The sequence below is a fragment of the Rhyacophila brunnea genome, unplaced genomic scaffold, assembly GCF_057557595.1.
Source record: "Rhyacophila brunnea isolate RB1 unplaced genomic scaffold, BYU_Rbru_1.0 scaffold_13, whole genome shotgun sequence".
In the NCBI taxonomy this organism is placed as follows: domain Eukaryota; kingdom Metazoa; phylum Arthropoda; class Insecta; order Trichoptera; family Rhyacophilidae; genus Rhyacophila; species Rhyacophila brunnea.
The window spans coordinates 12,237,355-12,254,798 of record NW_028232785.1 but is presented as its reverse complement, the minus strand read 5'-3'; the positions used below and the strand labels follow the sequence as shown (position 1 = coordinate 12,254,798).

Sequence of the window (17,444 nt, the reverse complement as noted above, 5' to 3'; positions counted from 1 at the left end):
AAGTAAGTATAGATTGTTTTTAAAAATAAAAATAAATTTTATCTAATGATTTTTGATGCGTATACATGTTTTGAAAAATACGTAATTTAAACACATCGCTCATTTTTATGTCGTCAATGAGTTTTTGAAGTTTCATTGAATTAGTGTGTCGTTATCATTTATTAGTGTGTGCCTATTCATTAGTAGTAAATATCGTACTATTCTCGTAAGTATACCTGACAAGTGTGCTCTTTTTATCATATCTCCACAGCCTACCTCTTTCCAAAAGTCACCCTTCGCCACTGCGGGATTCATATGTATCAAAAATAGCTCGGGATACCGGGAATGGAATCCTTAGTGCCAACCCATTCAGAGACTGTTCGACAGCAAAATCATCTGAGTCACGATCCTCAGTCACGTGGTTCTGACAAGATTAAGAAATATTTGTTCATTTATCTAGGTCAGGGGTCGACAGTTTGTCAAGTGAAAAGAGCCAAATTGTCAAGGAAACAGGATAACAAAGGTACCAGATAGCCGCATATATATATGTACATGGATTTTTAGAGGGGGGGAAAGTTCAAGATGTTTATTAAAAAAAAATAATTAAACCGGCGTCCATGCATCGCTTTTGATAGCTTTACTATATCTGGCAAATAGCTACTTATTTGTAATTGAATATCTACATGATTGTAAATTTTCATCTGTTATTCTGCTTCTTAGTTTATTTTTTATTAAGTTCATAGATGAGAATGTTTGTTCGGATATTATGTAGAGCCAACGATTGTGAGAATACCAAAAGCTAATTTTTTTAACGCGTCATAATATGTTTCAGGCAAACTATTCCATGTATCAAATATTATTGTTTCTATTTTAGGCTGTTGTTTTATAGCTGTCAACATGTATTGAGAAATCTAATTGGATTTCTCTCTTTCGAGTTCTTTCAAGCAGCTGGTCAGATATATAAATTTGTTGCTCTACAGTTCCTTGCTTTTTAAATCTATTTACTGCATCTGGAGTGAACCAGCATCTGTGTCTAACGGGACATTCATTTTGTGAGCATTTACGATAAAAGCTAGTGTAATTTTACTTTCCTCTGAACTGGTGAAAACGTTCACTAAATCTGTTCTTCATTTTTCTTAATACATTATGAAGCTGCTTGAGACAAGGTGAAATTTTAGTTTATGTTTGAAGAGCCGCAAACGTCTATGCAAAGAGCCGCTTCAGCCGACACCTGGTCTAGGTAATTAGCATTTTTTTCAGTTTCTAGGGAAGGTCCAGATACAAAGACCATTACGACATATATTATTATCCATCCACAGTCCCTACTAGGCACGCAACTTGGTATCAAACCTACAGCAGAATGCGTAGCTTAGAATATTAGGTCCATGAATGCGATCGCTGCTCAAAGAAGACACTACCAATTGAAAGTCCAGACTTATCAGCCATAGATAACATACGCACCGTGAGTGTAAAACCAAGGCATCTGCAAAATTTTCAATTTTGAGATTAAATGTAAAACAACTGCAAAAGTCGTGAACTTGATAATGTAAAAGTGAAGTAACTTAAAGGACATGCAATATTATAATATAGATATAAACCTAATATTATGTTTTTTTTTATAAACTCTATTTCTCCTAACAAAACGAAGACTTCAAAGCCTAATATATCCAAAATATGTCTTTTGCAGATGCCTTGGTTTTACACTCACGGTGCGAAATATGACCAATGAACTAAATCTTCTCCTATTGATGATCCCTGTTTCTGAGTGTTAAATTTATTGTTGAGCATTAAATAATAAAATAGCATTACATACCACTTATGGCGAGTGATCTACTGATAATAGTTCCTCCACACCATATACTTGGGACGGGATTCTCTTCTGGTTGTCCATATGTACTATAAATAGCGACATGCCAGGGGAACTCCCCTTTAAGAGCATTCGTTCCATTGATTACATTTGCCGTCCCCTGCGGCGTTGGTTTACCGCATTCTGTGGAATAGAGTGTTATATTATAATATTAAATAATATTCATATTAATATGGTGACAGTAATTAATATTGTTTCAGTGAATGGTTGAAACATGAATTAATTTAATAAAATTTATGCCTTTCTTCTGAATGTCTAAATTTTAATGTCAAATTATGAAACTTTCTGCAGTCAGTGGTAGAAGTGCCCATCTGCGTTTTTTTCTATTTTCAAGTTTTCGTTGCTTCAATGTGGCAAAAGGATACATCTGTCAGCAGTGGCGCACCCAGGATTTAATATTGGGGGAGGGGGGGCAAGGAGGAGAATACAAATATGTCCCATAGGCTCTTTTTCTTCATCATATAATTATTTTTACATATTTTCACAATACACGGCGATATATTTGTACAGTTTCTCCTAGTTTTTATTAAATTGGAGGCATAGTGGCGGTAACCGTTAAGCGTGTCATCGGCGACTGGCGGATTGAAAGTGACTAACAGCGACCATGCTGGACATGTTCATTTAGTATGCTAAAACATTACTCAAATAATATCGGCTGTGCTACCCGCTTGATCTGCAGCACTGGTCTAGAGAGCTACAATATTTATGCCGAATTCCACTGAAAAAAATGTTCTTTTGATTTACACCACCACCAACTGTGGTGGGTGTAGTCGTTCTTTTCGCCGAATGTTTATCGTAGATTTTTGGTTTTTTAATATAGGGGTTCCAAAATATTAATTGAAAATGGACAAAAAAAGTATTATTGCATTTAACTTATACACAAACCTAATAAACAAAACACAGCCTAATTTCTCGTTTATCGGTCTTTTGTCTATTGCACTCCGTGTCCGCCATGGCCCCCATATCCTGAAACGGGCCCTCAGACTAGAATATTTGGCGGGCCCCCTACCTACCGCTTAGATTAAAGGCAGTGTGAAACAGTACTTTAACGTTTTTCAAATTGTGTTTTAGTTCAAGTTGAGGGTACTTATACAGAGAATTATTGGCGATTTTCAATACATCTACTTTAATAATGGAGCTGTCGAGTATCGACAGATAATAATCATAAAATATATTACACAATTATAAAATTTAAAATGTTCACGATCATGAAGTATCATAGCGCCGCAGGCGACTTTTTTACTATAAAATATAATTTATGAAGTTGTTTTTATCTCACTCATCTAGTCAACCCCACACGCCGGGCCCCCTCACAGCCCGCCCTCCAGGCTCGAGCCCTGTCAGCCCTCCCCAGCCATGACCTATACAACTCCGGAATTCGGGTGAACACCGAGAATTTTTTGACAGTTCATTAGGGAACGGGTTTCTAAAAAAACCCGACATTAGTGTTTCGAAATTTTTGTGTTAGAAATTAAAATCTAAGAATTTTTTCTACAAAGGGTGCTGCAGAATTACAAACCATTTTTTGCCTTATTATTTGTCTAAGCCCGAGGTATAGTTTATTGGCTTTCAATTTCATTGTGTAAAATCATTCTGATAATTTTCATATTTGAGGGGGGCCAGGACCCCTTGCCCCCTCCCCCCCCTGGGTGCGCCACTGTCTGTCAGTGGATTACAAACCAAATGCCACAAGTTTCTTGAGCCAGGCACACGCATATTACACCACGCACGGATAGATAAGGAAAGTCAAAGAACATGGCCATTTTTATACCAAGGGATTGGTACCTACAATTTTGTAAAAAGTATATTTAAAAAATTCTTTATTTAAATACCTACTCATTGTCATAATAATGGTAAAATTATTATTTTTACTACCAATCGAATAAGAAATAATTAAGTAGGTACAAGATAAAAATAACTTTTTATATACTTACCACGTTTTTAAATTTTCTGTTGAATCATGTAAACTTGACAATTCTATGTATTAATAATTTAGGACAAATAAGGCAATTGTCAACAAATCATTTTTTTGCTATTTTCTAACAAACAAACAAACAAATATAGAATACTGAAATGTCATTTTGATTTCGATAGTAACGCACATACCTACATATTATTAATTTAGTTGCTAGGACCACCCCCTTAGCAACCAATAGCAGTCGATTAGATTACGGATTTCTTCCGAAATAACTTTTCATAAAAAACAGAATTAACTGAAAATGAATTCAATTCTACTTAAAGATGGCTAAAAGTATTAAAAGAAAGCATTGGCATCGTGTTCTGATATATTCTAAAAGTTTCAAATGTCTAGCTAGTCGGGAAGTTAGTTAAAAATCGATTGCAAGATTTGTACTGGACAAACAACCACCGGACAAACAAGAATACGAGCTGAGAAAAACGGGGAATGGGACGACTGGCCTCCGGACAATTGGACGCCGCACTGTCGTAGACACGTATACAGAACGTAGACGAGGTATTTTAATCAGTTTCTATCTACTACAGTAATTCATTTTACTCTTAACATAATGTATTCTTTATCGCGGTTTAAGAATTACCATGCCTAAGGCTTTATATAAAATAAACAACTCTATTTCGTTGAAACTTAAATATATGCACGATTAAATCATTGTTTACGTCTGCATATTTACATTCTCACCAACTAATAAATCATAATGATATAATCGTTTAAATATAAATAATAATAATGAATATTTTTTAGTACCTATAAGTACTGATACCGGGAAGAATGGGTGGAGAACTCACATTTATGCTGGCGGCGTTCTTCAGGAGTATCACCTTGATTGAGGGTTGTGTGGACATCAGGACATAATTATAACACAGAAACTTCGATTCAAAACCTCCGCGCAGAGGATATATTTAATCACACTAAATTATACAAGCGTGGGTTGTAATAACATTAGGGTGGACATCGATTAGTTTACATCATTAATTACACTTAAAGAAGCCTTAGATTTAGTTATCGCACAGTCGTCACATTGGAGCACGTGTTTGGGCGCATTAGCGGAATTGACGCCAGAGCGTTTTATCGAAGACGCGATGCGTGATTTCGAGGTGGTTATAGGAGTTATTATTAAGCCGATAATGGGAAAAGAGATTCACTGATTTACAACGCCGAGAAAAGCGCGGTATTTTTCGCGTGGAAGAACACCGCCCGGCTATGCCGAGCGCGCAGCCCGTGGCACACGGCTCCTTTTGCTTTCCCCGCGCAATCTCCACTGTCTCCTTTATCTGCCACGAACCTACGGGTGGTGAGACAGGAGGGAGGGGCAGAGGGATGAAACAACTTACGGTAAATTTTTGTTTGTCTGCCGGCAAGTTACCATTTCCTAGTAGCTGGGCTTAGGTACTCGCCCTTTTTGCCGCTGTTGAAATGTGCTGTGATGATGTCATTTCGTAAATCAGGGGTGGTGAACCCTAATTCGAAGGCGTTTGATAAGGTTGCGGATTTGTGATTTGAAACTGCGGGCCAGGGGTTTTTTCGTCTGGTGACAAAACCACCCTGCCATCTTTTGTTTCAAAATTCATATCGGCAACCACGTAATGTGAATGGAGCGTGTATTGATAAAACAAAGAAAATTTCACTAATAAATCGCGGGGGTTTTGAATGGTTCACGTCGGTAACACATTGATTGGGTTTTCATGGGGCACGTTTTGTGGTTATGGGGTGATGTCGTCGAGGTTTCTAGTTCGTCTTGCGAGATACCCTCAGCAAGTGCCAACGGTTCTGGAGGGGTAGCTGGTTTCGGTAGGGTGTCGTCACATGATCGGCTTCTTCGGACTGCTGCAGTGGTCGGGGCTGGGTCGCCTTTACAGGGGTAGGCGGAGGGTGGCGGAGATCAGGTGTCGTTCGGCGGGAGGTGCAATCTGGACGTGTGCTCGAGTCCGGCGACGCCGTCACAGGATTGACGCGGGGATGCGAAGACAGGGCTGAGTTCTCGTGCTAGGGGTCGTCGGGTAGAGGGGGGTGACCTTGACAGGCAGGTTATACCCTGGACTTTTCCAGGACCTCCGGTGTCGGTGGTCCCCGGCAGCTGCCAGTAGACGGGGGGGGGTGGCTGCAGCGTCGTAGGAACGTCCGTTCTGTGAGAACCCACGTTCGTGGCATTTTCGGGTTTCGTTGCACTGATTTCTCATCATGGACATTAACGTCGTTTTTATTTTTGGCGGCTCGCAATAATTTTTTTTTAAAACACTGTGTCTTAGGTTGAACGTCCCTGGTTTTGATTTTTATCTTGTTTGGTTTACGCGCGAATTTGTTGTTACTGGGTTTGTCTCGTAATTTTCACTTTGTTTTAACGGTAGCGTGGGCGAAATATATTTTTGTTTAGGGTTTTTTTTAATAGGGCGCCAGAGAATTTATTTTTATTTTCAAAATTCACAAAACTATAGGTTTGATGTCACACACTTGGGTTTCTCAGGGCGTAGATTCGCGGAACCCATCGGTTCCTGTTGCCCCACGTTGGGCGCCAGAATGATACCGGGAAGAATGGGTGGAGAACTCACATTTATGCTGGCGGCGTTCTTCAGGAGTATCACCTTGATTGAGGGTTGTGTGGACATCAGGACATAATTATAACACAGAAACTTCGATTCAAAACCTCCGCGCAGAGGATATATTTAATCACACTAAATTATACAAGCGTGGGTTGTAATAACATTAGGGTGGAAATCGATTAGTTTACATCATTAATTACACTTAAAGAAGCCTTAGATTTAGTTATCGCACAGTCGTCACATTGGAGCACGTGTTTGGGCGCATTAGCGGAATTGACGCCAGAGCGTTTTATCGAAGACGCGATGCGTGATTTCGAGGTGGTTATAGGAGTTATTATTAAGCCGATAATGGGAAAAGAGATTCACTGATTTACAACGCCGAGAAAAGCGCGGTATTTTTCGCGTGGAAGAACACCGCCCGGCTATGCCGAGCGCGCAGCCCGTGGCACACGGCTCCTTTTGCTTTCCCCGCGCAATCTCCACTGTCTCCTTTATCTGCCACGAACCTACGGGTGGTGAGACAGGAGGGAAGGGCAGAGGGATGAAACAATTTACGGTAAATTTTTGTTTGTCTCCCGGAAAGTTACCATTTCCTAGCAGCTGGGCTTAGGTACTCGCCCTTTTTGCCGCTGTTGAAATGTGCTGTGATGATGTTATTTCGTAAATCAGGGGTGGTGAACCCTAATTCGAAGGCGTTTGATTAGGTTGTGGATTTGTGATTTGAAACTGCGGGCCAGGGGTTTTTTCGTCTGGTGACAGTACCTAACGTCTATTTATTTTCGAATTCCATGGCGTCCAGTTGACCGGTGCCAAATTGTCCTAGACCCGAAAAACGTGGTCAAAATTAAGGCATTTGTAACAATTTCAAATATTTTATTCTCTTAACCAAAAAAACAAGTCATTAATTAATAATACTCAAATATTTTGTTCGCTAGAATAAATTGAAATCTAATTATTGCTCTCCTCCACATTCTTGAAATTGACAGATGGGTTCTTCTGTCATCCGAATACCAATATATTACCTTGTAATGCAATTTGATGTTCCATGACAGAGAAATATTTTTAGGACACTAAGAAAAAGATAAGGTTACTTAAAAAAATAATAAGAATTTGAACATAAGTACATAATTATGACTATAGAAACAATCATGATTACAATATGATTACATGAACCATGGTTTGAACATCTCTCATTATTTTCTATATCGACTTTTTTGAAAGTGTTCATATTATTATGTTTTAAATTTTCCGATTAAATAATCGCATCCTTGGACCGCAACGGTACAAATATACTCGTGATATATCATATTGAAACATTGTTCGCTAAATGCAAGGCTTATCAGCGGACAGATAATTTACGTGGTGTGGTCCTTTTTTTACCTGCTTTACAGCTTGGCATACTGTATCTCCAATGACCATTTTTGCAAAATATGACATTGTTGCTGGTGATGGAATGATGGCCACTGCGGCATTTCGGAGTAGCAGTTGTTCCTGAAGGCAGCAGTTGATCACAACTCCCTCTATTTAACTGTCCAGAGGGAATCGCACACGTAAACTCAACTGTTAATGATTTTGGTGGCTTACACGTTTCTAAAAATATAAATGTACGTATATCAAAACCATCTCAAGTGTATATTATGTATAAATAGATGCCAATAATTTACACATTTAAGAATATGTCTAATGCCTTAATGCTTATTCGATATAACATAATAATATGGTTGGCTAAACTCGTGGTCGTTTGGCGTCATGACCGGGGTCAGACAAGGTTATGTCCTTGGTCCGTTTCTCCTCATCATTCTCATTGACTTCATACTACGATAGTCAATACCAGTAAGTTGGACTTGGACTTTACGCATTGGACTACGAGTGTTGCCACACTATGCAAGCATATTCTAAATAACCCCTTAATTACTTACTCTGACAGGTTGCCAACTCTTCAAACCAGTCATTCTTCGTCTCTTCACAAAAACTGAATTTATTATTTGAAGATACATATCCTGATGGACACTTTAATTGGAGAATGGAGTTATAAGGCGCCAACTGCCCTTCCTCGAGTTTAAGTGATCCAAGTAAATTGTATGTTCCATTTGCCATGCTCTGAGGCAAAACACATCCACCCCTGAAAAATAATATGTATCAGTGTTACCAACCGTTCTATTTTTATAGTATTTGTACTATAATTTTGGTCCGCGTACTATGTACGATATAAAACAGGTATAGTACGACCAAAATACTATAATTTTGAATATCGGAAAAAATATGTAAAAAGTACCAAAATTTTGATATTTCTGTTCGATAAATTGGTGCAAAGTACTATAATTTCGCAATATAAGATTTGGAGAACTCGAAAAACTTAAAAAACCCTTGACTTTGGCTTAAAATAAAATTTCTTGAATTCTAAATAAAAAGGGGTCTCTGAGAAACAAAAAACCTATACACTTTTAACAGTTGACAACGAGTAAGTACTATATTTTTCCCCAAATACTATAATTTTGGAGGCTCTGTACTATAATTCCACTTTTAAAAGATGGCAACACTGCGTCGCTATAGAATTTGTTTCCCGAATAGACCAAATGTCAATTTTACAGGAGACGAAAAACAAATTTCACTCTCGTATATTAAAATATCAGTAGATAGATGTATCAATCATTCTTTCTATCCTATATGATTGCAACATTATCTAAGAATAGATTCCAAGAATAATATAATGGTATAAATCATTAAATGCACAGAAAATGCGTTTTATTTACAAGTACTCACTGTGGATATTCGGGAAATTTTTTGCGCTCTCTGAGAATAATGGATATTCGGGACAAAACAAGGACGTTCGGGATTTAAGACCGTAGCGTATTGCTGCACGGCCCACGGATTATTGAGTGGTGAAAAAGTACGCGCCTCAAATGTTATATCTATTTACACGATAATTGTTAATAATTACTTCTACTATTTAAATACCTAATGATCGTAATTACCCAAGTTCGTATGTAATAATAACATGCGGCAATCGCTTTTTCGGTTTTTTTCGGATTAAGTAATAAAATAGTTTTTAAATAATTAACTATTTTTTTATTAAACGAATAATTCACAAGATTTTAAAATGAACCATTCTAATAGTTGAACATACATAATTTTTAAAATCACTTCTGAGAAAATATAATATCATAACCAATAGAAAAAATCTTTTTGAAAAAAGTAAGACACCCGGCAGGAATCGACCTTGCATCTCCTGGATTTAAGCCCCAGTCCACGAATTATCCACTATGCTACGAGGTGACATACTTATGACGACAAACTTTAACTATTGGCCTTTTAATACCTGCTCATCAGCATTCTTCAAAATCAAGCAACTATCGGCGATCGGTTTTTGTTTATTAAATAAAAGTAGGTATCTACTACTTCAATTACTAACCGACGTCACGGATTTCTCCAATATTTTATGATGGTACTTACTCGTACTTGCTAACGATTTTATATTAATACCTTTCCAAAAAAAAAGAAATATGTATATATATCTGTATATTTTTTTAGACCATGTCCGATCCTGATAGGATCATATCGTCACTGTTCTGGCAGAAGACACTAATTCGAAATAATGACATATTGAGTTAGTTATACCACAATGTTCCTTATTTCGAACTTTACCGTCTGGAAACCTTCTTAATAAATAAACAGCCTTTATTTTAAAGTCATCCTTTTTACGATTACTTAATAAACTCACATGATAGACCATTTCAAACATTTTAACAACTTCAAAGTCAAATTACTCAAAACTAGTATTCTCCAGTTAGTGTGTTCTGCCAGAACAGAGACGATATGGTCCTCCACAGAGTGGAGGTTTGTATTGACAGATTTTGTTTTTTACGAGAAATGGATGTCAGCCACTTGCTCAACCTATTAGGTCCTTACCCTGACACACACAAATTGAAAAACAATATGTGTACATGCCAGACCCAGGATTCGAACCTGGGACCCACGGCTTTATAGCCCAACATTTATGCCGTGCGGCCACCGTGGGCGATAAATTATTTACATTTATTATATATCTATATATTTCTATAATTAACAATTAAACTTATTACAAACCACCAAAAAAATATTATATATTTACTTTAAATTGTAAGGAATAACAACACAAAATAATAGCACGTATAAATTAATTACCATTGGCTGCTAATATTAGGTAGATACCAATATCCTAAGTATATAATATTCACCAAATAAATAGTTACTAACATACATATTATATTAAATTAACTATCAGCGCATTCAAAAATAGATAATAGCATCTCCTTTATTTTCATAGAAATACCCAGATTAAAAGTAGTATAAAGACAAACAATAATTTGAAATATTAATTATTTTTACGTCATAATAGTTGCCGGGTCACACTGTAGAATTCATAAAACCGTTTGGATTTTGTGTCATTTATCAAAACAAAATGCAGTTATTTAGGTTAAAATACTCACTTCCTCTCTACTCTACTGTAAGTTCAGGGCGAACTGGTGATGTATCAGCTATGAATGATCTTTTCAAATTTGACGAATTCACTATTAAAACAATAAGAACTTTAAAAACAATATTAATAAGACGAAATTTGAAAGAGGACTCCGGACAGCCGAAAAATATGAAAGTGGGCGTGATTGTTATAGAGCTAGACAGCGTGAAAGTGGGAGCGAGATGCCCGGCGTCAGCGCGGTTTGATTGGCTAAATTCATATTCGGGAAATAAAAACTCAGCCAGAGATCTATTTCGCCCGAAATTAACTTGGATATTCAGGTACGAATAGTTGGACATTCGGGAGAAAACCACGGAGTAATTGTAACATAGCATGGCGTATTCGGGTTTTTTTTTTTAAATATCTCTGTTCCTAGATAAAAATACATTGTTTTTATAAATGATTTCTGTAGAGTTCAATAAAAGAAATTGAACTGCATTAAAATGTCGATTTCGACAAAAATGGATATTTTCTTGATACAAATCCTATAGCGACGTCTGTTATGTACCTATAAAATGTGTCAGACTGAGATTCAATCTGTGCGTGAACAAAATATACAAATAATCTGTAAACATCTACTGCAGATAGAGTTGTCAACTGTCCCGATTTGGCCAGGTTCGTCCCGGAACCCTACTCGCAGATGTATCTGAAGTATTTTCGTCTGGATAACAATAGTCGTCATGGTTGAATAGTCGACCCTTTAGTACAGTGCTCCGCAACCTTTTCCAACCCATGGCACACCAAAGGTCTTCCCAGAAGTCCGCGGCACACCACACGTAAAAAAATTTATACACCAAAACATGGACTTCACATCCTGAAGGGGGACCCCAGCCCATGATCTTTGGCGGGCCCCCTTACCTATCGCTAAGGTTAAAGACAGTGTGATACTCTAAAATAGCGTTTTTAAAATAGTTTTCGAGGTAAAATTAATGGTATTGATTTTATGTTTGGCGATTTTTTATATGGTTATATTCTATTTATATAATTATGGTTGTTGCCGGGTTAGGAATAATTATTTGTCGAGTATTGGTACAATAATAATAAATTGTGTCCTACAATCACATGTTTTAAAATATGAATACTTACTAGTTACTAGCGTAGTAAAATAGCACCGCAGGCGACTTTTTTTACTCGAAAATGGGAGCTGAACTGCGATAGCCTTATCGGAAATCCGAGGATATTTTTTATTAACCGAAATCCAGAAAAATCGGCGAACTTCAGTTTTTGCGTCCCGTCGTTTATCAACTCAACAAATTCCTCTCGAATTTATAGGAAAAGCGCTTCTATAGCTTTTCTGCATTGGTTGCAAAAGGGTTTCGTATCCTGTTGCATTTATTGTATGATGGTACTGATGAAATTTCTTTTGCAGCAGAGTCAAATGTTTTTGAGAGGGATCCAAAATTAATTGCTTATTTTCAATGGTGGTTTGGTAGTTCCTTTGGAACATTTGTAGAGATCCTTGTCTTAACTTCTTCTGCCAAAGTTCCGTTTTATTTTTGACTTCTTCTAATTTATCAGAGTACATCAATATATTTTTATTCTGACCTTGCATTGTTTTATTAAGTAATCAAATATATTACCAGCCATGTACGAAAATTTGGCTATTGCACCGCGGCAAACCTAGCATCGTCTCGCGGCACACCAGTGTGCCGCTGCAAACTGGTTGCGGAGCACTGCTTTAGTAGATAATAATAATTATTGTGTTATTTATTTACTATAACAAAACAATACATAAACCACTCACCCGGGAGATTCCCTTCGAATTCGCAATGTACTCTTAAGGAAATCATTTTGCGCATGTGTTGCAAGTTTTGGATCACCAACACTAAAAATAAAACCGCAGTGTTACCAATAGTAAATAATTACCTAATTAAAAGGCTACAAAACGATTTTGGAATTTTTTTAAATAATATAGTATTCTTACTTTCATTTAAATTTTTATTTTATTTATATCGAATAAAATATTATAATAATTGATAAATAATTACAAGATAAAAAGAACTTTTCATATACCACGTTTTTAAATTTTTTGTTGAATCATATAAACTTGACAATTATATGTATTAATAATTTAGGACAAATAAGGCAATTGTCAACAAATCATTTTTTTGCTATTTTGCAACAAACAAAATATAGAATACTAAAATGTCATTTTGATTTCCATAGTAACGCACGTATATATTAATAATTTAGTTGCTAGGACCACCCCCTTAGCAACCAATAATAGTGGATTGGATTACGGATTTCTTCCGAAATAACTTTTCATACAAAACAGAATTAACTGAAAATGAATTCAATTCTACTAAAGATGGCTAAAAGTATTAAAAGAATGCATTGGCATAGTGTTCTGATATATTCTAAAAGTTTCAAATGTCTAGCTAGTCGGGAAGTTAGTTAAAAATCGATTGCAAGATTTATACTGGATAAACAACCACCGAACAAACAAGAATACGAGCTAAGAAAAACGTGGTAAAATGGAAAAGCTTAAAACAAACATATATTATGCAACAGTTTTTTTATTTATATTTTCTGGAAAAAGCAATGTTATTAAAATTACAAGCAATAATATAAATTAGTTAAAACTATAATTTTTTGTAAAATCAATTTTTTTCACCTTCTAAAGAACTTATTTACTATTTGAAGATAAAAATATTCATAAAATATAATGTAATAATAATAATGAAAAAGTCTATTTTCCAAAAATACACTTTTTTATAGTTTTTTAAAAATATAGTAAGTTTATTTTTTAATTAGAAACAAGTATATATGCGATGACCGAGAGGGCTAACGTTTCGGCCTATTATGCCGTGAGTCACGGGTTCGAATCCCATGCTGTTTTTCAATGTGTGTTTACACCCACGGTGGCCGCGTGGCTTAAGCGTTGGACTATCACCGCGTGGGTCTCAGGTTCGAATCCTGGGACTGCCAAGTACACATATTGTTTTTCAATTTGTGTCTGTCAGGGTATGGACCTAATAGGTTGAGCAAGTGACTGACATCCGTTTCTCGTAAAAAAACAAAATCTGTTAATACAAACCTCTACTCTGTGGAGGCCCATATGATCCTATTAGGTTCAAGTTTAAAAAGAAAAAAAAAATTTAAAAATAATAACTTTACTTCTTGTTATTTTTCCTCAAACAAAATCTCCAAAAATGGAAGACCGTTCAGTGATGGAGAATATAATATGAAAGAAGAGTGGTTTAAATGCTTCCATGATCTCTGAGAATTTTGAAAACAAGGAACAAAATATTCAACGAATAAAAGATGTGCCTTTGGCTAGAGATTTGATGAAAGATAGAATATCAAGAACTCAATTGTATTTTTAAGATATTTTATTTTAGAAAACTTTAAATTTTGGCACGCGTGCGTAAAAAGGTTCGCAACCCTTGTGCTATTCATTTGTAACGTTTATCAGTTTTATTTCTCACCTGTATATTAATGTAGGTTGAATTGACCTTTCGACGAAGTCTTCAGATGTTTTCGCAGAGAATGCCACTGATATCAATCCTATGAAAAAACAATACAATACATAATTATTAAATAAATATTAATACAATTAAACAGTGCCGAAGAGTGAAGGTAGATCACAAAGATTCGATAAAAATGGTGCACACCAAGCCAGTGGCGAATCAAGTCAAGTGGAGACCTTGTGCGGTAAAAAATTCGGGGCCCCCAAATTCAAGTTAGAAAAAAAAGCTTTATACATAGAAACTCTCATTAATTTATTAACATAAAATAATCCGAGGAATAGAAATAAAACTTAAAAAACCATATATTTAAATAAATTTTCATCTTGCTTTACTTCTTGCAATTCTTGCTAAAACATGATTATCAGGTTTTTTTTAATACATTTATTATTATCACCTACCAAGGAAAATAGTCGTTAGCATCAGAAGCGGTTGATCTTTACGAGGTGACGTCATCATTGCCAAACGAATAAAATATTATTTTAAAGTTCATCTGAAACAAAAAAAATTACGATGACTGTGAATATATTTTTTTCATGTGTGTTCTTTGGAGTTATATGTAAATTGTACGTAAAACATTTCACCGTAGCACAGTTCGCCGTGAGCTTTCTATCGGAAAGAGATGGCCGTATACTGTACGGTCTCAATTTTTATTAGATTCAATATGAACATTAATACAATTTTCATAGCCGATTTTGACAAAATTCATAAATTCAAGAATGAAAACCTAACCTAACAAATAATCAGTGACGTCCCGTGGGGGTAGGCGGATTGAGCGTCGCTTGGGGGCGGCAGTTACGCGAAGGGCGGCAAATCGAGAAGAATCATTAGGTATATTATTATAAATAGCTGCCTAAACTTAGTAATAACGGACATATCGTTCATTAAAAAATCAGCTGTGGTTGGAAACACAATGTATTAATAATTAACATACAATGTTTAACAGGACTGTATTTTTTTGTCGGGTTCGCGATGTCTCGCTTACTTCCGTTGAACTTGGACGACACATCCTCGATGACCAGCAATTACACGTGCAGATTTGCGAGTTATAGGTAGGTACATAGTACATACCTACCTAATTTAGAATTTATCCAAATATTTTTGCCAGTCACTCGCGAATTTTGGAAGTTGTCAGGTGTATTTTTAAATGTTTTGGAAACCGTGGACTCGGAATATTTTCTATTGAAGCAGAGATGGCATTTAAATAAGATTTAGTGCTATATAACATTTTATTAGTAATGTATCCATACAACACATTTTTTAGATATCTTAGTCATAAAAGGATGATAAAAAATACTGTATAAAAAATGAGGCGGCATTTTGGCGTTACCTAGGGGCAGCAGGCACGTCACTGCAAATAATCCAGTATATCTATTTACTATTAGAGCAAATTCGTGGTGTGTAGGTGTTTACCTCACTTATCTGGTTGACTCACCACCATGGCCCTCACAAGGGGGGGGGCTGACAGGGCTCTAGCCTAGGGGCCCAGGCTCAGGAAAGGCCCGGCGTGACGAGTCGACCGATAAGTGAGATAAACACAGACCACAAATTTGCTCTAATAGTAAAAAAAGTCGCCTACGGCGCTATTGTAGTTCAATAATTATTAAAAATTAATATATTTGATTGTACGATCCAATTTTTAACTGTGTGCAACAACTCGACAACTCCATAATTCAAATGTATGTATATATTAAAAACACAAAAAATCGCTAAAAATACACCATAATTTTACCGCGTACATCATGGAAAACGCTACTGTAGCGCGTCACACTGCCTTTACCCTTAGCGATAGCTAGGGAGGCCGCCAAACATCGTAGTCTGGGGGCCCGCTTCAGGATGTGGGGGGCATGCTCACCACGCCAGGACACTCCTGAGCTTGGGCCCCCAGGCTAGAACCCTGTCAGCCCCCATCCTTTTACATGAACTAATCGTCACTAACATTATTTTACTTATTTACTTTTTGATATTTTATAATATTGTAAATAACTATTATAATATCATTCAACTCAATCAAACTTAACTCAGCTTTGCTCTCTGAGTTATTTCACTTTGGATCGAACTCTTTTGAGTTTTTCCCCTTTTATTTATACCGTGTAGGCAGTGACGTCCCTAGATAAAATGCCGCCCCTAGGCACCGCCAAAATGCAGCCCCACTTTTTACACAGTATTTTTATCATCCTTTCATGAGTCCAATACCTAAGAAATGTTTTGTATGGATACGTTACTTACAAAGTATCAGTCTGTAATTATTTTCAAATCTGCACGTGGCATTTCTTGTCACCAATGACGTCGAAGGGCAACGGAAGTAAACTAGACATCGCGAACCCAACAAAACCAGTGAGCCGAATTGAAATGAAAGCTTCAATGGAAATATTATTTCGTTATTATTAAGTTTAGGTAGTTATTTCTATATATTCCAAATGATTCTCCTCGATTTGCCGCCCTTTGAGTAACTGCCGCCCCCAAGCGACGCTCAATCTGCCTACCCCCACGGGACGTCACTGCATGTAGGTACCTCTATTTTCAGATTAACATGAAGAGTGAAGATTAACATCAACCGAGTCTCATTATCGACAATAAATACACCTTCCAATGGAACATGTGAAGGATCGATCTGGAGCCGTTGGTAAGGATTTCCTTTGCCGAACACAATATAAGTACAACAGATAGTTTTATAATAAATATTGTAATTATATTACCTACATAGATTATAAGATATCTATAGTTACTTACATGATAATATAATATCACAAAAATTACTTCCTAAACATTATAATTACACCAAAATGATACTCGTACCACGATAACAGTTCAACTATATATAAATTAAAAATAGGTAAATGACATATAATATAAAATATTTGCACCGTGGAAGTTCTAACATGTTGACCTTTCATTGCAATGTTGTGTAGAAAAGTGATTGACAACAATTGGCTTTACTTACTTTTATTTATTTTTCGTGTTGTTTTAATTTTATTTATCTCAGCTTGTATGTCTTTGTATAATTATTATATAATAGTATGAGTATTATATCTTCAAATCGAGCGTTAAGCTGAGGCATGGTCTAAAACGATCGTGACCATGCGAAGCGCAGATCGTGTAAATGACGCGTGACGAA

The 17,444-nt window shown here is 36.2% G+C and overlaps 1 protein-coding gene across 2 annotated transcripts in view; it reads right to left on the bottom strand.

The window, feature by feature from the left end:
* Positions 1-17,149, bottom strand: part of LOC147076508 (ovochymase-like) — a 76,728-nt gene extending 59,579 nt beyond the window's left edge. For both annotated transcript variants that reach the window (XM_085941159.1, XM_085941158.1), the window contains exons 1-7: positions 17,060-17,149; positions 14,728-14,819; positions 14,288-14,366; positions 12,604-12,684; positions 8,281-8,483; positions 7,742-7,951; positions 1,793-1,969 (exon numbers count right to left, since the gene is read on the bottom strand). In XM_085941159.1, the coding sequence (XP_085797285.1) occupies positions 1,793-1,969; positions 7,742-7,951; positions 8,281-8,483; positions 12,604-12,684; positions 14,288-14,366; positions 14,728-14,785 (808 nt within the window). In that variant the 5' untranslated portion in view covers positions 14,786-14,819; positions 17,060-17,149. The remainder of the gene's footprint in view (positions 1-1,792; positions 1,970-7,741; positions 7,952-8,280; positions 8,484-12,603; positions 12,685-14,287; positions 14,367-14,727; positions 14,820-17,059) is intronic.
* Between the last annotated feature and the right edge of the window lie 295 nt (positions 17,150-17,444).